This window comes from Canis lupus, chromosome 2 (genome assembly GCF_011100685.1).
Source record: "Canis lupus familiaris isolate Mischka breed German Shepherd chromosome 2, alternate assembly UU_Cfam_GSD_1.0, whole genome shotgun sequence".
Classification (NCBI taxonomy): Eukaryota; Metazoa; Chordata; class Mammalia; order Carnivora; family Canidae; genus Canis; species Canis lupus.
Window position 1 is genome coordinate 37,075,536 of NC_049223.1, and position 27,266 is coordinate 37,102,801.

General features: G+C 40.6%; 1 protein-coding gene across 18 annotated transcripts in view; it reads left to right on the top strand.

The window, feature by feature from the left end:
• Positions 1-27,266, top strand: part of ARHGAP26 (Rho GTPase activating protein 26) — a 419,259-nt gene that overhangs the window by 298,768 nt on the left and 93,225 nt on the right. For all 18 annotated transcript variants that reach the window (XR_005355485.1, XR_005355484.1, XR_005355486.1 and 15 more), the window contains exon 18: positions 16,235-16,394. Coding sequence is in view for 15 of the 18 variants with exons in the window: in XM_038530484.1 (XP_038386412.1) it covers positions 16,235-16,394 (160 nt within the window). In the remaining 3 variants the exon portion in view is untranslated. The remainder of the gene's footprint in view (positions 1-16,234; positions 16,395-27,266) is intronic.

A 27,266-nucleotide genomic window follows, 5' to 3' on the forward strand; every position in this document is an offset into this window, starting at 1 on the left:
CCTTGATGCAGCTCAGGCATGGGGCTCCCTCCTGGTACATGCCAGTCTGCTCAATGGGGAATTACCAGAGCATGAGTCTTCCCCGTCAGGTCTTCCTAGAAATGCCACCTCAGCTGCTTTCAGAACTTCACCTTCACCACAGACCTCAATACTAGCCTCCAAGTGTGCCTTTTTTTTTTTTTTTTTGACTCTTTCGTAGAGCAAGTGCTTATCATAGGTATTCTGTTCCTTGCCAGCTCAGAATGCTAAGCCTAATGAAGCTTGCCCAACAATGCTTAGTTCTGCTAATCACTGACTTCCTGCTGCCCCTTAAATCGAGAGATCGGAAACAGATTCGGGAGTCAGAGCGCCTTTCAAAAGGAGAAGCAAAACTAAGTCCATACAAACACACATCCTGGTGAAGCTGCAGAATACTCTAGACAGAGAGGAAATCTATAAAATAGAAGTCTTGATTAATAAGAGCTCCACAGCCATGGCCTACAACTCAAAGTTGGTTTTTAGGACTTTACCCTCTTACCCTGTGTGCGCATCTTGCATTGCCCACCCAGGCTCAGGGTAGATGGATTCTCAGCACACTGCTCATGGAATACCACAACCAAAAGCTTGATTGCTTATCTGCTTCACTGATACCATTCCATGCCATCTCATCCTCACATCTGCCTCTCTGAGCCTTCTGTTTAAATTTTTCTTCCTCCTTCTCTTCACCATCATCATCACTACCACCACCACCATCCTGCTGTGCACAGCACTGGGTAGGTTTCAGAGCCTTTTTCACTCTCTTTCTCACTTTGTCCTTACAACATCCCTGTAAAGTAGATCAAGGTAGTAATAATGACTCTTGTGTGGATTCTGGCAGCCACAAACATTTATATGATGCCTCCAAAATGCCACAGCACTCACTGGGTTGGGTGGGATATTTTGAAATCAGTGGGGTACATATTCTGAAGCTCAGGTGCCTTCAAGTCCTTTGGCCACCAGCCTGAAAATAGTTCTAACAAATATGTATTAAGCACTAGTCCTGCCAGGTGCTGGGCATACATTGATAAATAAGGCAGATACAGTATTTACCTTCATGGAGCTTACAGAATCAGGTGAGGGTGGAATTACATCATTTCCTTCTCAGCTGTTTTCATTTGTGGTTCTAAAGTAGCCTCCCAATATAATTTACCCTTGCCCAGATTCATAGGGGTTTATTATCTCAATAATATTTTTCATCCCCATTAAATTTCATGAAAGATACCTGGATAATAAATACAGAAACACCTTAATAGATGTAGAGCTATTTTTATCTTTAAAAACAGAGAAGGCGGGGATCCCTGGGTGGCGCAGCGGTTTAGCGCCTGCCTTTGGCCCAGGGCGTGATCCTGGAGACTCAGGATCGAGTCCCACGTCGGGCTCCCGGTGCATGGAGCCTGCTTCTCCCTCTATGTCTCTGCTTCTCTCTCTCTCTCTGTGTGACTATCATAAATAAATAAAAATTTAAAAAAAATAAATAAATAAAAATAAAAACAGAGAAGGCTGTCTTTGATATGTCTTATTATTTAGCTGTTATTTTTGGTCTGCTTGCCTGCCAGAAGACTGATTATTAGGTCTAGGCCCTTAATAAAGTCACTGGAGCAATAAACATTTAGAAAAAGGTCGATATCATTAATAGTAAAAAAAAAATGCAACTTAAAGCCAGATAGACACGATACTGTTTACTGCTTATTAAAAATTTCAAAATAATAATGCCTTAGGGCCCAGAGAAACAGGCATACTGAAACATTGTAGGTGAGAATGTAAACTGATAAAGATCTAGATCTAGAAGGTGACAGTTAAGGTAATACATATGAAAAGTATTTATACCTTTTCATTCAGAGATTCTATTTCTATGAATTTATTCTAGCGAAAGAAAGTTGTACAAAAACATTTATGTGTGTGTAGGTTTACTGCAGTGCTACTGGAAACAAAACATGAAAAACAGAAGTGATTTTTCTGTTATTTTTATAGAGAACTCTGAACCCTGACCTTTCCAGAGTAGCAGGACCTCCTGAACCTTGCTCTTTTCTCCCTTCAAGTTTTCCAAACACAAATGATCTTTTTAAAGTGTTACTCTTTAGTTTCCTGTCCTGCTTTAATGATTACTTACCTTTTACATAACTCAACCAAAGGCTGGTATGTGGCAACAGGATTATGGTGTGGTTATCTCCTGCTATGTGAATTTTAGGAAGGTGGCCTTCTGTTTGCAAGACTGAGCAGTCAATGTTTTAGTGACATGTTTTAGGAGGAGCTGCTTCCTAACCAGGTTGGGGCAACAGAGATGGACGGCATGGGGGGAGCAGCCATAAACGATGGGGCATTCTCAGTGTTGTGTGGGAAAACATGGGAAAGATTCAGGCGATTTCAGCTGTGCTAAATAGCTCTTGACATAGACTTCATGTCTATGAATGCCTGCGGAAAGGAAGCAAACTCCTCTAGAATATAACTTTTCAACAAGTCTCTGGTGGGCATCACTGATGCCTGTGTTTGAAGGTAGGACTTCTTAATTGCTCATGTGTTTGTGTGTCTGATTTGTAGTCTTCTGATTTATAGACTTCTAGACTCAACTCTGATGAAAGAGCTCATCTCATATGTCTCCCTTTTGAGAGAGGCCTTCCTCAACCTACCTAAGTTGGTCCTTCTCAGTAGTTTTTAATCACATACTATGGTTTAATTTCTTTTTCCACTTTTTTTTTTTAAGATTATATTTATTTGAGAGAGAGAGCGCACACAAGCAGGAGGAGAGACAGAGAGAGAGAGAGAAAGAGAGAGAAGCTGACTGCCTGTTGGGCCTGGAGTCTAGCATGGTGCTCCATCCCAGGCCCCTGGGATCATGACCTGAGCCAAAGGCAGACGCTTAACCATCAGAGCCACCCAGGCGCCCATTTCTTACCACTTTCACAACGTGATATTCTTAATGTGTTTTTGTATATTTTCTATCTTCCTAATTGGAACACAATGCCAGTATATTGAAGGAGGGATCTTGTCAGTCTGGTTCACTGCTATATCCCAGTGCCTAGAAGAAATCATGGCATCTTATAGGTGTTCAGTCCATGGTGGGGAGGAGCAGATGTGGTACATTTAGGAACATGCAGAAGGCCAGGGTGGTTGGGAGCTGTGAATGAGGGCAGAAAGGCATGACAAAGGTTTGCAGAGGTAGGCAGGGTCAAATCATGTGGGCTATAGTGAGGAGTTTGGAGTTACTTGAAGATCTGATGTTCATTAAGTTCTTTCATCTCTGAGGATTTATACACAATCCATATTGGTTCACTTAAGTCAGCTGTTGATGGCTTTTCTACTGGGATTTGTGCCCTATGGTGTCCCAGAAGTACACCTTTAGCCTACACTACCTTTTTCATTCCTGCCTCCACTGTCATCAGCTTGGCATTCTTCACCCACATTTCCAGATGAGCCCAGCAAAGCAAGGTGACAATAGCTAAGGTGCCAGGCTTTGATGCCTACACAAGTTAAAGCATTCTAGAACTTTGTCACTAAACACTTTGATTTCCCTACTGAAGTGTTAGGTTTAAGCTTTGTGAATGACACTCTTTGAGAGCCTGAATGATGGGGGGATCAGGAGCCCATATCTCAATCCACTGTTTAAATCATTTGGCATCTCTGTTACTAGACACTCCCTTCTGTTCTCTGCCTAATGATAGGTTGGATTTCTCATATTGGATCCCTAGTTCCTTTTTGACACTGCACTTTGTTCTATAATTTGCTTCCAAAGGAGCATAATTCAACGAGCTTCTAGTTTTGTACTGCCTATAAGGAAGATAAATCAGATTTTGCCAAGCATGCATTGAAGTAAGAGCTCTCTTGGCATAATTCCCTGATGAATCTATTTTTGTGATTAAGGCAGTAAATATAACAGAAGGGTTTGTGTGTTCACTCTTATTCTAACTTGTACCACTCTATAGAAACATTATTATTTTGTAGATGTAAATAAATAGGATGAACTACTGTTTGACTTAGGTTTGAGCTTACATGAAAATTTAGAAGATAATGGTTTAGTGCAGTGAAGAGATAGGAGAAATTAGCATGAACATCAGGAGTAGGGAGGCATATGAAGGGGTAATCCACTCAGATTTTTTTGTCTTTCATGGGCTGTGAAAAGAATGTCTTTTAAGGAATTCTCTTCTTTAGTGTCAGACATATGAACATACAGAATGTTGATGTTCTATTCAAATAACTTTGTGGATGTTAGAGATCTGAGACTTCTTTTTATTGTTAGTATTAATTGATCTCCAGAAAGTTCCCAGGGAGTGTCAATTCCTATACATGAAGAGCCATAAACTCTTCAGGAAACCTTGAACTATTTCTTTTTTCTCTTAGTTAAATATCTTTCTGGAATTCAAAAGTTTTGTGATAGCTCATGTAGGCTTATAATTTTTGGTCATTTTGGTACACAGGCCCTTAAAGTAAAGCCAGCTCTTTCAACCTCAGCCTATCAATTTGTTTCAGACTCATGGTAGGGAATACAGTTTTCTGTGTGTTTCCTTTTGGTAAAAGTACCCTCCTTTTCAAAAATATACCCTATGAGTTTTTCCCTGATTTAAAATGTCTCCCTGAGGGGCGCCTGGGTCGCTCAGTCGATTAAGTGTCTGCCTTCAGCTCAGGGACCTGGGGTCAAGCCCCGCATGAGCAGGGAGCCTGCTTCTCCCTTTTCCTCTACTTGACTTTCCCATTGCTTGTGTGCTCAAGCTCTTGCACTCTCTCTCTCTCTCAAATGAATCTGTAAAATCTTTAAAAAATAATAAAATGCCTCCATGAAAGGAGATAGATGACCCAGGGCATATGTATATAACCGTGCCTACATATATTTTTTTCTCTTCTACCAATGTGTCAGTCTCTTACTCTGCAGCTCTCCCATAGTCCCATCTGTAGATTTGGAATCTTGGTTTGTCCTCCAGGAAGGAGTAGGTCCTTCCCATAAAAACGAGATTTGTATTTCATGGGACCTTGGGAATTCTGACTGCTTAGTGTCACAGCTGCTGTTATGATTGGAACTAAGTCATATGGTGAAGGGCCAATCCCTTACCCTTTGATTTAGTCCCTTTTGTCCTTGTCCTTGGATCTGTAAAATGGGACTAGTAATATAGGTCTGGCTTCAGAAGACTACTGTTTATTTTAATTAGTTAAATGTTGTAAAGGTGGTTGAATTCAATGAGCTTTATAGATGTTTATGTGACATGTTTAATATCGGTGCTGTTTGTGGGTGACTTTTAGCTCAGTAACAGGTGAACCAGCAGCTAGAGGCTGTGACTCTAGGCCTTCATTTCACGTTTGGCTCTACATTCTGTTTTTCTGCCAAGTTACTAGGTCAGCACAGTGACTAAGGGGAAAAATGTGGATCAACCTCACAGACTTACCATGTTAGCACAAATATAGGTGCAAAGGCACAGTGCCTGCTTTTAGTTACTCAAATAAATATGAAAAGTGCTATATTCTAGTCTTTACATGTCTTGAATTCTCTGAATGGGTTTTATGCTGGTTTATGAAGTTCTTCTGTCTCTTACATCACATGGAATTTTAGTCTGTAAGTCTTAGTAACTGAGACCTTTCTGAGTCTACAGAAAGGGTGACAAGTATTATTTATCCCTCTGATTAGAATTTTCTCATTGCTTTTCATCATCTCATTGTGTCAAGGACAGAGCTCTTAAAGTAAGCTCTATAAAGCCCTATAGAATTTGCCATCTCCCAGTCCCATTGCCTATCTGACTTCCCTAATCCTTTCCCCTGTGCTCACTGTGTGGGAGACATGCTGGCTTTCCTTAGGTAGTGCCAACAGGCCACACATGTTCCTACCGATGGTTATCTGCATCCTTTGTTTGCTCTTTGTAGCTTTTTTCCTGGAGATTTGTGAGACTTGTATGGCTTGCTTTCTTCCCTCCTTTCAGATTGTTCATGCATGTGTCTTTCTCAGTGACATCTTTCCTGACCATCCTGTCTCAAATTGCTGATAGTCCCTCAGTCCTCTCTTTCCACTGTGTATTATATTTACTTACTGTCTTTCCTACCCCAAAATAATGTAAGCTTCTTACAGCAGGGAATTTGGGGAAGTGTCTGTGTTGTTCACTGCTCTATCCCTAGCACTTAAAGCAGTCCCTGGCACATAATGGACACTCGAAATTATTTGATCATTGAAAAATACGTGATGCACTGTTGGCCACTGTTCTCAGTCACGTTGTACCTCTTTCCTTGGATAGAAAGTCCTAAGGCAACTTCTCTATGACGTGCCTTTTTGGACAGTGCTAGCCTAAAGGTGATAGGCTGAGCTACTAAAGGAAGTGTTACCAACAAGAACTGATGTATTTGCAGCACTTGGTGACATCAGGTTGGCATGCACATAGGCATGCACATAGGCAACTTTTAAACCTCCTCTACTTATACTCTGGCATCTCTCTCTAGATTGGAAGACAGAAGCTTCAAAATAAATAAATCATTGACAATGAAAGTGAAAGGACCTTAGAAACTGTAAAATGGGGCAGCTCCAGTGGCCCAGTGGTTTAGCGCTGCCTTTGGCCCAGGGTGTGATCCTGGAGACCTGGGATCAAGTCCCACGTCGGGCTCCCTGCATGGAGTCTGCTTCTCCCTCTGCCTGTGTCTCTGCCTCTCTCTCTCTATCTGTCATGAATAAATAAAATCTAAAAAAAAAAAAAAAAAAAAAAAAAAAAAAGAAAGAAAAGAAACTGTAAAATGCTTTGAAAGTGATAATTCCATTGGACTTGAGAATGTTCCAAATTGTTATACAATTTGAAATAGTTAAGTAATTTGGGGATCCCTGGGTGGCTCAGCGGTTTGGCGCCTGCCTTTGGCCCAGGGCGTGATCCTGTAGTCCCAGGAGAGTCCCAGGTGGGGCTCCCGGCATGGAGCCTGCTTCTCCCTCCTCCTGTGTCTCTGCCTCTCTCTCTCTCTCTCTCTCTATGTCTATCATAAATAAATAAATAAATAAATCTTTAAAAAAAATGAAATAGTTAAGTAATTTTCCAGGAAGAAGGGTTCTATGGGCCAGCTTCTCTGTAGGTTGGGGTTGGTTTTTCTGTTTTTTTGTTTGTTTGTTTTGTTTTTTAAATGAGCACTATTCTTCCCCATCCAGGCCCCTAGACTACAGGCTAGAACCTGAACTGACCACGACCAGAGAGGGGAAAGCTCAGCAGTTAACACCTGGGTGAAAGGCATGTGCCTTCTTTGTGCGTAGACTGTTCAACTACCAAGTGGCTGAAATAGTGTAAGCCTAATAGAACTCAGGTTGGTCTGTTGTTACTCTTTAAATGACTGTGACTAGTTTCAGAAAATGAGGCAGCTTAGGCAAAGTATAATTCTCATTTTTAATGAAACCCAGCCTCTTCTGAAGGAGCCAGTAATTCCCATGACCCAGATTAGTTTTCTACCAACAGAAAAGTTTAGAGTTTTTATACTGTTGATGGGCAGAGATGAACCTAAGATTCTTGTTTGCTTTCAAAACATCCTTTTAAAAAAAATAATCAGGTTCTTTTACCCATGATCTCTTTAAGGTTAGGCTTTGTAGAAAAGAAGAGGGGTACATGGGACAAAGAGGCAGCCTATAGACTGTATATAATCTATGTCACATATGTTTGTACACACAGGACACATGCACACTGCATTGTACCAGAGCATTTAAGAGCAGTAGCTTTGGAATCAAACTGTAGACTGCCTGGCTTCAGATTCCATCTTTACCACTTATTTGATATGTGACCCTGGACAAATTTCTGAGTTTTCTGAGCATTAACTTATTCATGCAGGATAGTAGTAGAAGTTACCTTGTAGAGTTATTATAAAGATTAAATGAAATAATCAATGAAACACTTAATTCCTGACTTAATAACTGAATAAGTGCTAAGTTGCTGTTATCACTGAGGACAATTTTAATGTAATCTGAAATAGGCAGGAAGTACCGATTTTCAGAAAGGGATGACAAAAAAAAAAAAAGACACAGGAGACACTATCTTAGAAGGTTTAGTAAGTGTATTAGAAGGAGATTGGTATAATATTGTGAGCTTATGATATATTATTATATAACGCATATTAGGTAATGCATGTAATAATGATCATCACACCTTGTGAATATTTTACGGCCTTCGTACCTTCTGGATGAGCATTGTGGCCAAAGAGAGCCGTGTGGTTTGTTATGAGCTTTCACTTTCAGAGTGAGCTGCTCTGGTACTCCCAACAGCTATCTCCAGCTTGGCAAAGACTCTAAGACACCAATAGATTACATGGAGTTTAAACCAGACATTTAGTGCAGTTGAGCCTTTAGATGAAGATAGCCTTCCAAAGTATGTACATGTCCCTTTTCTTTCCCTCAATACCTGATAAGGACAAACTCTATCCTAGGCCTGGGGGTGTGAGACTGAGGGAGGTTAATACCATCTCTGTACTCTTGGAATAAGTGGGGTAAGATAGGCAATGACAATTCCATGAATGATGACATAATTCAGTAAGTCCCAGGAAGAATTGAAGAATTAGCATTGTAACAAGATACCTGGCCTACTACAGAGTGTCCAGAAAGGCTTTTCTGAGGAAGTGAGAGTGTTAAGTAGGAAAGAGCCTGGTCAAGAGGGCGGTGCAGAGCTTCCCTGGTGAAGGGATCAGCATGATGAAGTAAGGGACCCAGTCCTAAAGAGATTTTTAGAGCAGAGATTAATGAGCAAAGGGGACATGGTGTAGAAGAGCCTGGAAAGATTAGGTGAACCATGCAAGATCTTGTAGGCCATGCCAGCGGTTTCCATCTTGAAATTAAAAATATCAGAAGCCTGCGGCACCTGGGCGGCTCAGTCGGTTAAGCATCTGCCTTCGCCTCGGGTCATGATCCCAGAGTGCCAGGATCCAGTCCCGCATTGAACTCCCCATTCAGCAGGGAGTTTGCTTCTCCCTCTGGCCCTCCTCCCCCTCATGCTCTCTCTCACTCTCTCTCCAATAAATAAGTAAAATCTTAAAAAAAAAAAAAAAAAAAAAAAAGAATCTTTTGGTGGGTTTTAAACAGGTAGTAGTGTTGCATTGGAGGAGACCAGAGTGGACATAGACCTGGTTGCACACTCTTTTCCTTTTGTGTGAAGAATTTTAGTACCAAGTGTGCTTTTGTAAGTGGGTGTGAGTTGACCTAAAATTGGGCAGTACTTAACACCTTAGCAGTGGTATTCACCCATCTGAAATGTAGTTTATACATTTCACCAAAAGCAGAGAAGACATTGGTAATTATTCACACAGCTTTGAGATCTTGGGTGGAAGCGGTGCAGCCTAACAGATGGATGTACAGTCATAATAGTATTTGGTGGGAGGTGTGGTTGGGAGACTATCCTTCTAGCCACTCCTCCTGTTTTTCATTCAATTTGCCCTTCTCTCATTTTTGTGGTGTTTATACTCTTTCATCATTAGGAAACAGCTCTCTATGCCAGCCAGACTACAAGTGGAATGCCCTTAGATTTGCAGGGTCTTTCCCCATTCCTTTGATTGTGTTAGGCATGTAGCCATTTTCACTGCAGGGAGGGAGAATAAACAGTGGATAGTCCTGTATCACTCTCAGAGGCATAAGCACTTTTTGGGTTGTTTTTTCCCCTTCTTCTAATTTAGTAAATAGGGTAGTGAATGAAGGAGCAGCATTTATTTTTCTGTTATATCTTATACTTTATTCCCCACAGGATCAAGCATGTAACTGTTCTGTGTATTCATTGTTGGTTGGGTTTTCTAAGGAAAAGTTTGCCTCATTTAGCCTAGGCTGAACTGACCCTAAGTGATGTGGGAACAGCAAAGTGCCATGGTGAAGAGCTTGGGCTTCCTCTCCTGGCTCTGTACTTTGTGGGCATTGTGGCCTCAGGCAAATTGCTTAAGTTCCCAGAGACTTAGTTTTATCATCTGTAAAATGGCAATGATAGCCTTATCTACCTGCCTCAAAGGGGTCTCTTGAGGATTATACTGTATAAAATTATCCACCATAAGCATTAACTGGATTGTTCAAAACTTTAAGTATGGTCTGGATGACCATTCCCAGAAAGATGTTGAATACAGGTGGTGAGCGCGACCCCAGTCAATACACAAATAATTTATTTTAAACTCTAATTCTGGTGCCAGCCATTGGGACAGCCCAGGCCAGCAAAGCTGTATTTATGGCTTGGATCAGTTTCCTTGGCACAGGCCTCCCAAGCACTATCCAGACTGGTCCAGTCTTACCAAGCCCTGGTGGTATCCAGGCAACACACACACACAGACTGACTTGGTATAAAACAGGTTGCCACTGGGGGCTGGGATTTCCCCACACACACACACTCCCCCACTATATACTGGGGATTAATTTGAAGTTGCTGAAGGAGCTGCATTAACAAACCTGAAAATTAAACTTGACTTGTTATCCACACACACAAAAAAGTATGGTTCCAATAGCTTCATCTCCAGCTCATCCTTCTCAGCCCCTGGATGGTAGAGAGAAGAGTGATACTGACTACAGCTTAGGTGCCTCCTCCCACCTTATCATTTACACAGGACCTGCCTGGTACTGCCTGCCTGTGTGCTACAAGGGATGCCCTTCAAATCATGATCCAGCTCCCAGTCCAAAGACACTCATGAGAGGAGGAACAGTCGATATAGAAATGTCCCATGGGGACAGCCTGGGTGGCTCAGCGGTTTAGCGCTGCCTTCAGCCCAGGTGTGATTCTGGAGACCTGGGATCGAGTCCCACGCCAGACTCCCTGAATGGAGCCTGCTTCTCCCTCTGTGTCTCTGCCTGCCCCCCCCCCCTCTCTCTCTCTCTCTCTCATAAATAAAATCCTAAAAAAGAAAAAAAAAAGAAAAAAGAAATGTCCCATGGAATGACTGTGAACATAATCGTTTAGAAGAGTGAGCTCTGTGTGGCCTCCAGGCAGGGAGAATGAAGCCAGGTTTTGCAGGAAGGTGGTAGACTTTGGATCAGGCCAAGGACAAAGTGGTGCTTCTGAAGGCAGAGGGGGTTTGGTGGATTTGCTGTTGGCTTTAAGGCTCCCAGTCTGTCATCCCAGAGGTACTTGGATGTGATGGAATATAAGTAATATTATACTCTGAACTTTTCTCTAGTTTTGAAATATTTTGTTATTTTTAAAAAGGAAGAAAGAAAAACAAAATAAGAGGAGAAATACAAAGAGGTAGGATAGCAGAAGTCCTGAAAATGTAGGTGGAAGAGTGAGAGCTCTTTGTCCCAAACAAATGCAGGCCCCCTTGAGGTTCCTGCACAGGATACCAAGTGATAGCACCAAAGCTGTGGCTTTAAACTGACAGTTACTGCTACTTCTCCCAGTATTATCACCACTATCTTGACTGCCACCATGAAAAATGGCAGCTGTCTTTTATTTAGCCATTATTTCAGACCAAGAGATATATTCATCTAATCTTGCTTAATCAGCCTTGAAACTTTAGGAGGTAGGTATTATTGCTCCTGTTTTACAGGTGAAAAAACAGGTTTAGAGATGCCAGGTGACTTATCTGCTATTTTCCAGCTAAGAATATCTATCTGACTCCAACCACTGTGCTTATTATGCTTTACTGTCTTCTTTAGTCTTTTCTTCCATATTTGTAAACTGGAGATAATATTTGTACTAGAGTACTGGTAGAGAAGCACTTTTCAAATTTTAAGTCATGGCACATTAGGGGGCCGTGAAATTGATTTTGTAGGTAATAAAAAGGATGGAATAAAATAGAAAATACCAACAGTCATCACCCTCTATTCCTGAAATATTGTTTCTGGTTTGTATGTGTGTCTATGTATATATATATATACATATATAGATATGCATATGCCTGTGTGTGTATATATGTCTATATATAGACACATATATGTGTGTGTGTATATATATGTGTGTGTGTGTATATATATTTATATATATATATAGACACATGCATGTATACTAGTAATACACTTCACTAGTACATAGGAAAATGTTATTCCCGATCATGGGACATTGTCAGTTTTCAGAGCTACACTGTTCTTGAGATGTGATGAAGGTCAAGCTCCTTAGAAACTCTTAAGTGTAAATTATGATCATTATTTAGCACTGGAACTTGAAGCACAACATTTAGGTCGGTGTTGTTGTTCAGTCCACTGCAGGTAGTGCTAACCTGTCACCACATTGTGTCCGGCAGAGCCAAGACTTAGCCTTGATACAGCACTCCAGACCTCAAGATGGAAGCTGTTTGCAAACCCAGCAATAGGCTGATGTTTTGTAGGCGTACATCAGGACCAATCTGTGGCTATAAAGCACTGCTTAGCACTTCCAAAGTCATGGCTCTCATTTAAACAATGGGAAAACAGAAGTGATCCCTATGACAGTACAGGGACACTGCATTACAAGCCCCAAAGCAGTTGACTTTTCTCTCTTCGTCTCATAACACTCCCCACCACTATCCTCATCTGGAAATGATTTACCTCCTTTTGCCTCTCCAAGGGCATCAGACCAATCCAGAGTCCCCACCCATTTCCCCTTACACAAAGGTGGCAAGAAGCCCCTCTGCCAAGGCCATTTTCCTTGGAACACGCTCTTTCCTCTTTAATTGCAATTCATGAGGGAACTGCTGGGAACATGGGGTGCCAGTCCCCCAACAGCTGCCCTGAAGGCATGTTCTTAAGGAGATGCATTGCTTTCAACTTATAACAGCAAACTTAGTGGTCACAAAAGGAACTGGGTCTCCCCCCCAGTAACTGAAATTACATGTATAACTGTTTGTCTGCAACCTGTAAATGAAGGCTATAGAATGGGCCATTCCTGCAAAAGGCACCACAGAAAAGTCCATGTAGACCTTGGGATCTGAAAGGCATGTCAAAGACTTCTTCAGTGGAATGTGCAATGCACAAGAAACCTTTGTGTACGGATTTTAAGTCAAGACTCAACATGACATTCTGGACTATGTGAGGAAGAGCTCATGCAGTTCAATTACCAACCCAGAAAGCACTCTTGGTGTTTTACAGACTTCACTAATGAATGAGTCCTGTGGCCTCTGCTGGACTAACCTTCCTAGTGCTCTGCCAGCCTGCCTCCCACACATCTGTAAATTTGTCAAGCTATAATGGATGGCTGGTGCCAGTAGAGGCTGAGGTCTATGCCTTTCTCCCCAGGATACATAGAGATCTCAAGCCATTAATAATTCATTCTACAGTAATGAACATAGCCATGTGAACTTGTGAGCAGTAATAATCAAATGACAGATCAATTTATTACTTTATTATGCCAAAAGATAATGGTAGTTAGCCATGAAAGGTATAGCTTTCCCCCAAAAAAAGTTTAATAAGCCTTAGATCAATGTGTTTTTTAAGTTCTAAAATAAAATGGATCATTAAAAAGGAAATGAATTATGATGGTTAGTGGCCTCAAGCCTATTTGTATTCAGAGTTGATTATCTAGAATTACTGTACCTTTTTTTCCCAATGCCTTTGGGTATTGGGGCCTGCAAATTAGAGTAATTGTTATTCATTAATTAAATATAAGAAATGAAACACAGCTCCAGACTCTGAAAAGGGGGATTGGAATATATGAGATATATCCCCCCCCCCCAAAAAAAAAATCTTCAATAATAATTGGAGATTTTATGACTGGCTGGATTGGGAACAGTTGTTTTGTGCCTACCCAGACACGTCCCATTTAACACCTCATGAACATTCACTGGGCTTCTCCTGGGCCAGGCACTGTGCTCACTGCTGGTGTTACCACCTAAAATAAACACAGTCTCTATCCTAAGGCAGTGGGAAAGACATTAATAACATGTGATAAAGAGAGTACTTCTGCTTTCATTGAGAGGTGAAGGATTGGGGAAAGACTGGACAGAGACTGCAGAAAGGAAGGGAAGGGGGGTATTTGAGAAGAGTAAGAGAACATTCTAGGCAGTAGAATGACAAAGGCAGGTATGAAAGTGGGAAGAGCATGGGTAGTAAATTATTATAATAAGCACTGTGTTTCCCACACATTACCATGTTTAATCTAACAACCCCCTCATGAAGTAGATATATTATTCACCTCCCTTCCCTTTTAAAGATGAGCCCAAAGCTTAGGCATTGAGTCACTTGTCCAGGGACCCAGAGCTGGGAGGTGGCAGAGGAGGGCTTAGAGATAAGTTGGACAAACGTGTATTACTTCACTAGAGTCTGGGCTTTACATTAAAGACAATGGAGCCCATCAAGGATTTATAATCATTATTATCAGAGCAGTCAAACAACAGTAGCTTTGCTAAACACTTTACACACAGTGTGTCATTATGTTCTCTCCCAATAACCCAGTGAAGTTTGAGGCCATTGTAGTTGTCAGCAGGTGAATAACTTGATCAAGGCTGAGTTATATATAGTAACTGGTGGTGGCAGTCAGGATAAAGCTGACCCTAGAGATGCTAGTCGGGGATCCTAGTTAGGAGGCTGTTGGTTTAGTCAGATGTAGTGTTGATGGTAAAAAGTGATGATCATCCAAACCATACGTTTTTATATTGGTCTGCAATTTAAAAGTACTTTCATCCATAAATAGCTTGTTGACTCATTTGCACAAGGGACTTTTGTGGCAGGAGGGGTAAGCCTACTGACTTTGCTCATTTGGGAGGTGGAAGTACAGGGACATGGAATTCACTTCTAGCACACAGGAGGCCATGATAAAAGAAGTGATGTTACAAGCAGCTTATAGATAGATACGTATACTTGCTGATTGACTAAGTTACAGAACCAAAGTCTTTCCCCTTTGCTGGGTAAGAACTTGACCTGCTGCATTAACACTTTCAGAAACGTGATATAGCTCTGGATATATGGGAGGCTATGTAACTAAAATCAAGACATTCCACTAGAACTCAAAATATGTTTGCAAAATATGTTTATGTGGACCAGAAAGAGGCCAGTATATCAGTGGCAACTCTCCTTGCTTAGTACTCTAAAAGCAAATTCTCTTAGTACCTGATTGGTTTCATGGTTAAAGGTCAGACCTAACCACCCCCCTGCCACTTTCAGAGGAGAAAGTTTTTCTGACATTAGACTTTTAGCCCTAAAAAATTCTAGAAAGGTCCACATCTGCTGATAAAATTGGTTGATGTAGTAATTTCAGTGAAGGCTCAGTTTCACAACCAGCACTTAAGGCAGTAGAACGTCTTCTCCTCCTACAAAATAGAAGTATTGAAGAGAAACAGTGCAGGCATTTATAGAATTGTGTGAAAAAATACTCTGTATAAATAGCACTAAATGCTAGGGAGGTATGTCTGTACAAACTGCTATCTCTGCCCAATTTCTGTCTAGTTTCTAGTAATGAATAGTTTCCTTTTTCTAACAGGTGATTTAGGGAAGCCCCTAATATTTTCTTAACAATACTAAATTGGGCTTAACTTTTAACTTATTTGTTGTTAGTAGATCATTTGTATATTTTTAAACACAGGGCCTGCAAATGAGCAATTAAGTTTTATAGCTAGGTCATGGTGGCCAGGGAATGGAGTTCAGATACATGTTTTGAGTAGTATTTATCCAAAAATATGCATATGTATTTAGCAGATTACTTAGATCCAGCTACTGCTGACCCTGTGTGTTCCTTAGACTTTGAGTATAAGTGACAATATAAACACAGCCATGCATATGGATATATAGTAGTGCATTTTTGTTTCTGTTTATGCCACATGTTTCACTTAATGTAAGCCACATGTTTAATGCAATGGGGTTTAATACTATGAGCCTAAAGTGCTGAATTTCTTAAGATCTCTCCTTCTTAAAGATTAGGTCTGTTTGGTGCCTGTGTTTGCAAGTGTATTAAAGCCATCATCAGTTTTTGTATTTGCACTAGAGAAAATGCTAAAGATCACAGTGGTTTAAGCAGTAGCCAAGTATAAAAGCCATAACTAAAGGAGATTAGTAGTTACCTGAGTTTGCAGAGGAGGGATTCAAATTTGCAAAGTTTTACATTTGTGTGGGAAGCTGCTTTGGTTGGTTGGTTGGTTGGTTGGTTGGTTGGTTGGTTGGTTGGTAGGCAAAACAGAAATGAGTAAGGGAGTGTCATGTCGTGAAAGTCCAAATTAGCTGGAATGCTGAAGATTTCTAATACTTTGAGGGACAAAAATATGAGTAGAAAAGTCTCTCCTTGGACTCAAAGACAACTTAAGATGTTCCAGAGTTTGGTTCCTACCAGATGCGGAGCCCTGAAGGCAGGGAAGGCACAGGGAAGTCAGTATCTACTTGCACTGTCTTTATCTCATTTGTGCCTTTTCTCTTCCTTCCTCCCAGTGTTGCTAACAACCACAAGCAGAATTTGATGACAGTGGCAAACCTCGGAGTGGTGTTTGGACCCACCCTGCTGCGTCCTCAGGAAGAAACAGTAGCAGCCATCATGGATATCAAGTTTCAGAACATTGTTATTGAGATCCTTATAGAAAATCATGAAAAGGTAATGTGTCATTGGTCACTGTGAGTGAAGAATTTACTCTGGGGGAACTTGGGTTGAAAATGGCATTCAGAGTTGATGCAGGTTCCAATTGCTAATGGCTCTTAACACCGTGATGCTGATGATGGTCAAGATGTTGGTGATAGTCATCATCTTGTCATGGCAGCAGTGGCCCAATGGAGAGTAGGGGCCTAACAGCAGTGGTTGTGGTGGCGGTTATGGTGGGCAACATGGGTTAAGCATTCCATTTGTACTGGAAACTGTGCTAAGCACTTTGTATGGGTTATTACTCTATCCTCACAACAATCCAATGAAGTAGGCATTCTTGTGAGCATCCTCTAGAAAATGCCTTTTACCTACTTTTCATATGATGGTCTTCTCATGAATTTGAGGGGTTTTTTTCCTTCATATTAATGGGAGAGTAAACATTTTTTAACGATAATGCAAATATTTTTCCTAATCTGTAGTTTACCCTCCAGTTCTCTATACAGTATATTTTTTCAAACTGTATGGGTGTTGGGGAGAGTCTGTCTTTTCTTTTGGGGCACTGAAGTTTCTGGTCTTTCTTAAAAAGATCTCTCTTGTCTCAATGCACATAATGAAGTTATATCAACACAGGGCTGCCCTTACAAAACTGGGGTGGAGGCCATGAAGTTTCATACATCTGTCCCACCTTAGTTCCTAGTAGCAAATCCTTAAGAAACTTCTCAGAACTTGTAGGGTCTCCTGGGACGCCATTTGACAGCCACAGTGCTGGGATATAATAAAAAAAATAATTTAAACACTGCTGCCCCTCCTAAATGAAAACTACCTAGGATGGTGGTTTAATCATGCCAGATAACCTACAAAATAAATCTAGACCACTTCTCACCACTTGTCTGCACTGATAATACTCTAACATAAGCCATCATCATCTCTTATCTTGATATTTACAACAGCATCCTGATTTGTTTCCTTCTTACACTCTCAGCCTATTTCAATAATAGCCACCAGAGTGAGATTCTTTAAGTGCTAAGTCGAGTCATATCATTTGTCTGCTAAGAACCATCCAGTGGCTCCCCATTTCACAGTGTGAAAGTCAAGAGCCCTTACAAGAGCCTGGAAGGTCCTACACAGGCTCTGCTCTTGCCTCTGTTACTTACCTCATGTCATCTATGTCCTTCTCCTATAGTTCATTCCTGTGGCTACCTTGACTACCTTGCTGTTTGTTGCATATCACAAACATGCCCACCTCAAGGCCTTTGCAGTTGCTGTTCCTAGTACTTAGAACAGTCTTCCTCCATGTAACTTTGTGGCATACTTCCTCACTTCTTTTCAGCCTTTTAAATGAAGCCCACCTAGATCTCTCTCTTTCAGATTATATATAGACCCAACCCCAGTGTTCTTCTCCCTGAAACTATTTTATCTGATAGCACTTAGCCTTTCCTAATATAGTACATAATTTGCCTACTGATTAAATATGTTGCCTTTCTGACCTCTGCTGGGACATATGCTTCCTACATGCATATTATCTGTTTTGTCCACTGCTTTGTCCCCAGGTCCTCAGTAGGTACTCAGTACATAGGTGCTGGAAGAATGAATAGGGCTTTGTGGTATCTGGCCTCCAAAATGGCTCCAAGAGCCCCTCATCTCCTGGTATTCACTGCCTTGTGTGGTCCCCTCTCTGAATAGGGAGGGGATCCCAGTATTGATCCCAATGTGATCAATAGGAAATTATAACTTATAGAGTATGACTCTGGAAACTAATCAAATAAGACCTTGCAGCATTTGCTTTGGCTTCTGGACTTGCTTTCTTGGGGAAAGCAAGCCACCATGTTGTGAAGGTGTTCACACAACCCTGTGGGGGAGAAAGTGAGCCTTCCTGCCAACAAGCAAACCAATTTGGCCACCATGTGAGTAAGCCACTTTGCATGTCAATTCTTCAGTCTTGGTCAGTCCTTCAGAAGATGCAACCCCAACAGAGACCCCCGTTGTGTGCAACCTCCTAAGAGACCCCTGAGCTAAGCCCCTCCTGAATTCCTGACTCACAGAAACTGGGAGAGACACTAAATGTTTTAAGCCACTGAGTTTTTGAGGTAATTTGTTGTGGAGCATTAATAACTACTAAAGAATCTCTGAATATAAACTTTTACAAAGTGACAAGTATCCTGCCAAGTTGTCTAAGTAGTATAGGCTGGTGTCCCTTTTACATGGTTAATAAAAAAATAGGAAATCAAATGATTTATTTGAAGAAATTATCTTTTCTCTATTCTCAACTTTGGACCTCCACCCAACCACATCCCTCCAATATAGTTAAATCAGGTATAGGTAAACTTTATGTGATATATGAGAAAAATGAACCTTGTGAAAAGGGAATATAATTGAAGTTAAAAATAGTTTCTAAAGACAAATTACCTGGACTCAAATCTGCCACCTCTTTCTAGTTATGTGGCCATAAGCAGATTACTTAACCTCTCTGTACTCGTGCAAGTACTCTCAGTGCAGTCTAAGTGCTGCAACAAATAACTAAATATCAGTGACTCAGGATGATAGATGTTTATCTCTTGCTACACTAAGAGTTCACTCTGGGTATTAAGAAGGTAGTATCTTTTGTAGCACTTAAGCATCCCAGGTGCCTTCCATCTGGTGGTTCTGCCTTCTGCTCTGCAAATCTCTGCAATTAACCAGTTGAGGGAAATGAGAGAGTCTGGAAGACTGGGTAAGATTATAGGGACTAAGCCCAGAAGATACTTTTTATTTTCTTCCACATTCTGTTAATCAGAAGTCAGTCACATGGCAACATCTCAACTGTAGGTTGGGAAGGCAAGCTAACCCTGTACTCAGAGCAAGGGGAAGCAAGTTTGATGACCAACTAGCCAGTTAGGCACATTCTTCCAGTTGGTTTGCGGTGAGGGTTAAACAAGGTATTATATGTAAAGGACAAGAATCTGGTATGAAGTACGGTTAAATAACTATAAACCGTTGTTTTTTGCAGTCTCAACAGAGTGCTCTGAAAATAAAGCTCAAGTCTATTTCTGAATGTCACATGTCTCCCTCTCCCCAAATAATACTTTTTATAACTTAATCTTTTATTGAATAAAATATTAAATATTGAGCCATATATGCAAAGAATGAGAAGTTTGATTATGTTCCATTACCCCAAAGGGGACACCACATTTAAGCCTATAACAGACAGTGTCCATTGATTTTTGAAATATAACTTTTTGGTGTCTTTGGACTTTCAAAGCCAGCAAGCAAATTCAAAAGTAGCGTGATAGAAAAAAAGGACCAGAAAGTGCTAATAACAATATTGAAACTTGTGTAAATAAGCAATTATCCTGCCTAGGGCACAAAATACAGAAATAGAAATGAAATATGAAGTGCATGGCCTAGGCCTGTAAGTATATGGGCAAGAACTAGTGGAAAATACTCATCTGGTTTGGTGGGTTATAAGTTATGTTACTCTCTGCTGTGTATTTGTTAAGATACATACAGTATTAAGAGTATTACAGTGCTCCATTATATGTTCTTTTTTATTAGTCTCTGCCAGAGAGTGGGATGAATCACACTGAGGTTTTATGTTCCTGTGGGAGCCAGTGATGAAAGAGTATAAGTGAGAACATTTCTGGGATGAAGACTGCCCTGGAGGGCCTTTCTCCAGTCCTCAAGGAGCTAATGTACCACCTTGATAGAGGTTTTTAATCTGGGGTCCCTGATGTGCCACAAACCCACAGGTTTGCAAGACCTGGATATGTATATTCTCCTGGGGAGAAAATCCTTCATATTCATCAGGTTTGCCTTTCTGGTAAAAACAACTTAGAATAAAGGCAGCTAGACCCCTGTTTATAATGTATCTTTAGGTCTGGTCTAGTATCAAATGAGCAGTTACTGTCTTAGACTCCTTTGGAAGCCTATGAAGTTCAACTACTAAGCATCCTAAGGATGGCCATGCTCTGGCCCCTGGCTTTCTGGAAACAGTGCTTTGGATAAATTTCCTCCCAATGGAACTAAACTGTAGTCATCAAATCTAGAGCACTTTTATGTCCTCCGATGAATATTGTCATAGACTTTTTCTTTAAAATTCACACTAATAAGATCTTAGTTAATATTTAATGAACATCCCTTCAGCTTGGCTGTAATTTTCTAGAAATATGCACACACATACACAAATGTCCATGAGTGACTACTTTTCTAACTTTAGGGTTACAAGTTAGGCAAAATTCTGAAACCCCACTTAAAGAAATGCTTTCTAACAGCATCTTTTCATTCTATCTGCCAACAAGGAAAGCATGAGATGGTATATGCCCTCTTGCTTGAAACAAGCCTGAATACAGGTCTTAAATGTATGTGCCCTGCAATGACTGGTGTAATATTCTCTTGGGTTTTTAAGAACATTTTGTAGAAGGTGTTTACTTGGTTTCTTGGAATAAAACTAAAAGGCACCCAGTAATAGAAGACAGTATGAAAAGAGACCATGGAAACCCAGGCTAGCCACTGGAGCCACTCTAGCCACTGGAGCCACTCAGAGACAGAGAGAGAACCATAAGATGCCTGTTGCAGTTATCTATTCCTGTATAACAAATCATCTCCAAATCCGTGACTTTAAACAGCAAGGATTTTTTTTCCTCTCAATTTTGTGGGTCAGAAATTTGGGAAGGGCTCCTGTGTGTCCCATATGGCATCTGCTGGGGTGGTTTGACTGCAGCTAGATGATCCAAGATGGCCTGGGTCTACATGTCTGGAACCTTGGTACTAGCTATAGGCTGAGACACCTTGATCCTCTTTCTGTGGCCTCTATCTCCATGTGATCCCTTGTCACTTGGTGGTCTGGGCCAAACTACCAAGCAGTCAAACACAGAAGCTACAAGGCCTCCTATGGCATCAGCTTGGAATAGACAGAGTGTTGCTTCAGTTCTGTTGGTCAAAACAAGTCACTAGGCCAGCCAGACTGAAGGGGTGGGAAAGAGACCCCACCTCTAACTGGAGAAGCAGTACGTACACAGAGGCAAAGGAGCAGTTGTGGCTGCTGTCTGTGCAGGTGTTCTACCAGAAATCCTCACCCCCATGCCTGGAGTTTTGCTTGTAGGTCTGCTTGTAGGTCCTATTGCAAAATGCATTGCTTTCTTAGGAGAAGCTTGTGCTGTTCCCAGGCAGTTCCTCAGTATTTCTAACAGAAAGTGTTCTCCTTCTCCTCAGCATTACCATTTTTTACACAACCAGGGGACATCAAACATTTGGTGATACTGACAAGTCAGTCCTCAAATACCCTTTGAAAGCCTCTGTGTGGGGAACTAACTCATCAATGTCTAAAACTGGAAAAACATCTTTGTTGTTAAATTTGACATTTAGAAGAGGGGTGCGGAGAATGCTTGCTAGCCAGAAAATTCAGTTTATTTTACCTGATGAAGCATCTTTTTTGAAGAGAAGGAAAAAGGCTTCTGTGTTTGAACTGGCTAAGGCATATGGCCAGAAACTCTGTCCTTCACCTCCTCCCACAGACCCAGTGAGGAGAGCAATGTTTGGAACAGTTATAGGAGATAAATACCCCACAGTAAGTAGAGTCAGAGAGGAAAAAGCTAGAAGATGGGGATCATGTTTGGGGCCTGGTGGGGATCTTCCTTTTCCACGTTCGGTAATACATACTGATTTACTTACTCAATTGAAGGAAATGGATGTAGTTTGTAATGTACATAGTTTAGAAGTAATAATGGCAGTAATAGTTAAATGTTGTTATAGCTTTTTTTCCACAAGATACTGTGTTAAGCAGCTTTATATCCCATCATATCATTTAATTTTTATAAGGTCCATATTTTTACCTTTACTTTACAAATTATGAACCTGTACCACAAAGAATTTAAGAAACAACCCTTAAAGGAGGCACTAGATCTGAACTGCTTTCACAACCCAAGCTGCTCAAACCTGCTCTAGTTTATCTTTGTGCTGTGTCAGTTATTGAGCATCTACTACTGGCTGAAAAAGAGAAAGACAAGACCTTTTTCCCAAGGCCCTCCAATTTTATCAGGATGTGACTAAACATGATACAGTGTGCTGAATGACATCCGATAAGCTGAGTAAAGTATATGGCATCACTAAGAAAAAATCATTTAATTCTGCTTCTATTGGGCTCAGACATTTCTAGGCAGAGAAAGAATTGAGACATGAGGGACAGCCTTCCCAGGGATTAATCAACTCATGTATATTAAAATGATATGGTTGTGAAAGAACATGGGTTTTATGTTAGCAAGTGGTGGGGAGATGCCACCAGGTAGATGGTTTTAGCCCATCGTCAGGGATTTTGAAAGCTATGGGAAAGGGTTTGCATTTACCCCTGAAAAATGGGAGCTTTCAGGTTTCCAGTTTAAAGGGTTGAAATGATTATATCAGCACTTTAGAAAGACATTCCTGGAGGCTGAACCAGATTGTTTTCTGATTATTATCAAAATCACTTGTTAAATAAAGCATAAAAATCATAGACTTGACTGTACTATTGTAAACTTGTGGCTTTATATTTAAAAAGTCTCAGAGTGTAACCTTTGATTTACAGCTTTTATTCTCACCAGATAGAGTAAGATCCTATTAATGGCTTTTATTTGATTCTTTGTGCCAGACTTTTTTTTTTTTTTTAAGATTTTATTTATTTAACACAGAGAGAGCACAAGTAGGCAGAGTGGCAGGCAGAGAGAGAGAGAGAGAGAGAGAGAGAGAGAGAGAAAGATACAGAAAGAAAAGCAGATCCCCTGCTGAGCAGGGAGCCCAATCAGGGCTGGATCCCAGGACCCTGGGCAGTTAACAGCCTGAGCCACCCAGGTGCCTCTTTGCCAGACTTTTAAAGGGAAGGTCTAGCTTATGGCATCATTTCCTGTCAATAAGTCTATACGCTTGGCTCTTCTTGGTTCTTGTATTATATGAGACCTAAGAATAGTCTTAAGTCTTTTTAAAAAACAAAAGTTTTTTAGCCTGTAATCACACATCAAAGGGGAAAGATTTTAGTTCTTCCCATCTATTATGTAAAATTTACCATTTCTGTATGGGGACACAATCTTTGCCCAGCTCACAGCTTATTACTCTGAGCCTGAAAACATCAAGCAGGCCAATACTTGAAGTTTTAGTGAATATTACCAATATTTATATGCTTCTAGTTAACATATTAAAACAAAACAAAATATTGAGTGCTGTCATTGTCTAAGATTCTCTGTTGCCCAGGAATTTTGCTACTTAAAATATTTTCCTTTTATTTTTTTTAAAGGTTACCTTGCCAGTAACTTTGAAAATTTTAGATGTTTGGGAAGAACAACCATACCAAGGACACAAACTGCTTTCTTTTTATAGCTTTGGTTAAATGTGAAATCTCAGGTTAATAACATATATGTGTGTGCATTATATTTTCCTGTTAAATTCCAACCTGTAAGAGTAGGATTAGACCTGCTCATTGTGTAATGGTCCACATTTCTTTGGCCTGTGGCACTCAAAAGGATTTCTGCACATAAAGCAGAATATGAGTGTGCACATGTGCCTATGCACCACATGCTTTTATCACTATCACCCCTTTTAATGCCTATTGATCTTTTACAAAAGAAGTCATCATGATTCTTTGCCCAGTTCATCAGTTTGCTTTGGAAGAAGTAGGAGTGTTGATCTTTGAATTGTTAATTATTAGAAAAATGACCCAAAGATCAGTGTCCCCTTTTAAAATATGTTAACTTTTAATCTTATATGTCAAGGAGAAGAACTGGTAAAGGGGACCCCCCCCCCCCAGCACCTAGTATAAGCACCAAATCCTAAGCACCCTTGCATTCCCATTAAAATGATAGTGTCTTTCAATGCAGTTGTCTTGATCTGACTTGCTTTGGGCCCACCAAACTGACTTGATCTGCTTTTACCAAAATGTTGGTGGACTTGAAATCCATTGCATCACTGTTGGGATTTGTGCACAAAATGTCCATCAGTTAATAAAGTACAATTGATTTGAACAGTTTCTGGTAACTGATGAGTGTTTGGCAGTTCTATTTCATTTTCTTGATATTTCAAGCAGCTGTTGATATGCAGCCTTAATGATGATGATGAAGAACACCTGGATGCATTACTACATTGAGATAATCCCTAGTACTGTTGCCTGTTTGGGAAGCTAATCTTGCATCTATGGTCATGGCTTTTTTTTTTTTTTTTTTTTTTTTTGTTCATTGGATTTTATTCTTTGTTACTTGGTTCCTGAGTGTACTCTTTTTGGTCCTATCCATGTTACGTTTAGAACTAAGCTAGATTTATTTATATGCTGGCCTGGAATGCTTCTGTCACAGGCCTTTTTTCTTTTTTGAGTGTCAAGTGCTGTGCAAGTTACTCTTCATTAATGTGATAGAGTAGTGGATCTAAATTTATTTTTTTTTAATTTTTATTTATTTATGATAGTCACATACACAGAGAGAGAGAGAGGCAGAGACACAGGCAGAGGGAGAAGCAGGCTCCATGCACCAGGAGCCCGACGTGGGATTTGAACCCGGGTCTCCAGGATTGCGCCCTGGGCCAAAGGCAGGTGCCAAACTGCTGCGCCACCCAGGGATCTCGGATCTAAATTTATATATTCCCTCCCAATCCCAGATAAACTGAGCATTGTTTGAATTGTGCCGCTCCTTTAATGTTTTTTTAAATAGGGTGGGGTTTTGTTTGTTTTTATCTTTTTTCTCTTGTCAGCAAAGAGAACAAGAAATAGAAACTTTCTGGAGATAGGGAAAATCACGGCACCCCCGGAGGACCCATGCCATCTATTTATGCCCTCAGTTACCAAATGAAATTGGTTTATCTTAAGAACTTTTAATAAAACTCACCAAACTACTTTCTAAATTGTTGATCCCTCTGCCAAAATGCTGACTGATATCAATAGGGTATCAGACTTCCAGCTGTCCTTAAAAAAACCTTTCTGTAGCTGTAGCCTATGAATTTGGCTTCTTAACTGTAGCTGTAAATGAGCCCTGCTAAATAAGACTTGAAAGGAGCTGGGTTTACAGCTTCTCATGGAAAGGAGCTGGGTTTACAGCTTCTCTGGCCCTAAGCAGCCCTGCTGCACTGCCTGTCATGAGAAGGAGTGTGGGTAGTGTATGAGCCCTGCTCTGTGGTTCCAGCCCTCCACTCCCAAAGCAGACACTCCTCACATTAAACAAGCCCAGATTTGTTGATCCTTTAATACTTGGAACTGATGCATTTGTGTCTCAGGAAAATGCTCAGTCCCTTCTGTTTTACTTTGTAATCCCCAGGCCTCTGTCGTTGATTTATTGTCTCAGAGCTACTTTGCAGTTAAAGACCCAACAACTCTTTATCATGACCTAATTTTCTTCCCATAAAAATCACAGCACATAATAAAGAGTGTACCCCACACATTATAGGGAGGATCCTAATCCTTGTAAATTACAGGAGCATATGATGAATGGGATCACAAAAGGTGTAAAAATGTGTATATGCCATGGCCAACAACAAATTCTGCAAGTGTCAGTGTTCTACTGTGTCAAGATGGGCCTCAGGCAGGCAGGGGGGCAAGCAGTGAAATTTGAATTTTGTAGATGATGCAAGGGAAAAGAACAGCAAATTTTAACATTGCTGTAAGCAGTTAAGATCGATGTTTTGCAAAGAGCAGTAATTAAATTTGCACTTATAAATTAAATCCTCGTGTCCTGACTGAAAATAATTCATTGTTGAGTCTCCAGTATTTCCATTCTTATACTTTTTTATTGAATGCAGTAATGTCTCTTGAACACTGATTGTCAAACTGTATTAGGTGCTTTGGTCTTCAGTACACTCCTGGGAGTTTTTACTGATGAGGCATCTGAAGGTCAGAGAGTTATACAACTTGCTCAGAGTCACAGAACTACTAGGAAGCAACTAAAGTCAGATCCATTGGACTATAAAATTTGAAATCTTCTTATTTTGTCCTCTTGTCTCTCAAATTAACACTACATATAAAGACCACACATGGGCAAGATCCAGATGGTCATACTACGTTCCAGTCCAGCTGCACTAAAGTATATGACCTTGGACAAATCAGTTCATCTCACTGAGTTTTCTCACCTTCATGATGCCAAGAATAATAGTACCTTTCTTATAGAGTTATTGTGAGTAAAACAATGAAATAATTCATGTAAATAACGTAGCATGATGAGCACTCAACAAATTTTGGTTATTTTATTGTCATTTATACCATTACCACTTCTTGTCCACTCTTTGCTAGGTTCTATGCCAGGCACTTAACTTTGCAATAGCTCTAAAAGGCAGGTATTAGATCCTCATTTGCACAAGGGAAACAGGCTCAGAGGCCTTGAGGCTCTTGCCTGAGTTGAACCCAAGTCTGTCTAACGTCCCAGCCTCTCTGCTTTCTACCCAAATGCTGGCTGTAAATTCCTTTGCTGTACTTTTTGGGGTGATATGGCAAAGACACTGCTATCAATGATGGTGAGGTGAGTGTAGCTCTAGGTGTTGCCCTCTGAGTAAGCAACAGAACCTGGACCTGGCCCAGGCCTGTGTGACTGCAGAAGCCAAGGTACCCTGAGCACTCTCCTGTATAGCTTAAGCGGAAACAGGAGTTTGGTATTTATAAGTCTGCTAATTCTACTTGTGGAAGCTTGAAATTGTAAATACTTGGAAGAGATATCCAGAGTTGAAGGCTTACGGCCTTCCCAATAACTTTTATTTCTAAAGTGTTCCTAACTCAGTATTAGTTTGTAAGTTTGGACGGAATTAACAGGGCACTTGGGGCACAGAATAAATCTCCCCCTTTTTGTGTTAATTTAGAAAGTTTCTGTGAAATGTGTGGATCCTTCTGCCATGTGGTAGAGCTCCATAAATCCATTGTTTGTAGATAATAGGAACTTACACTTGCATCATTCAGCAGGGTCATTTGTACAATGATTC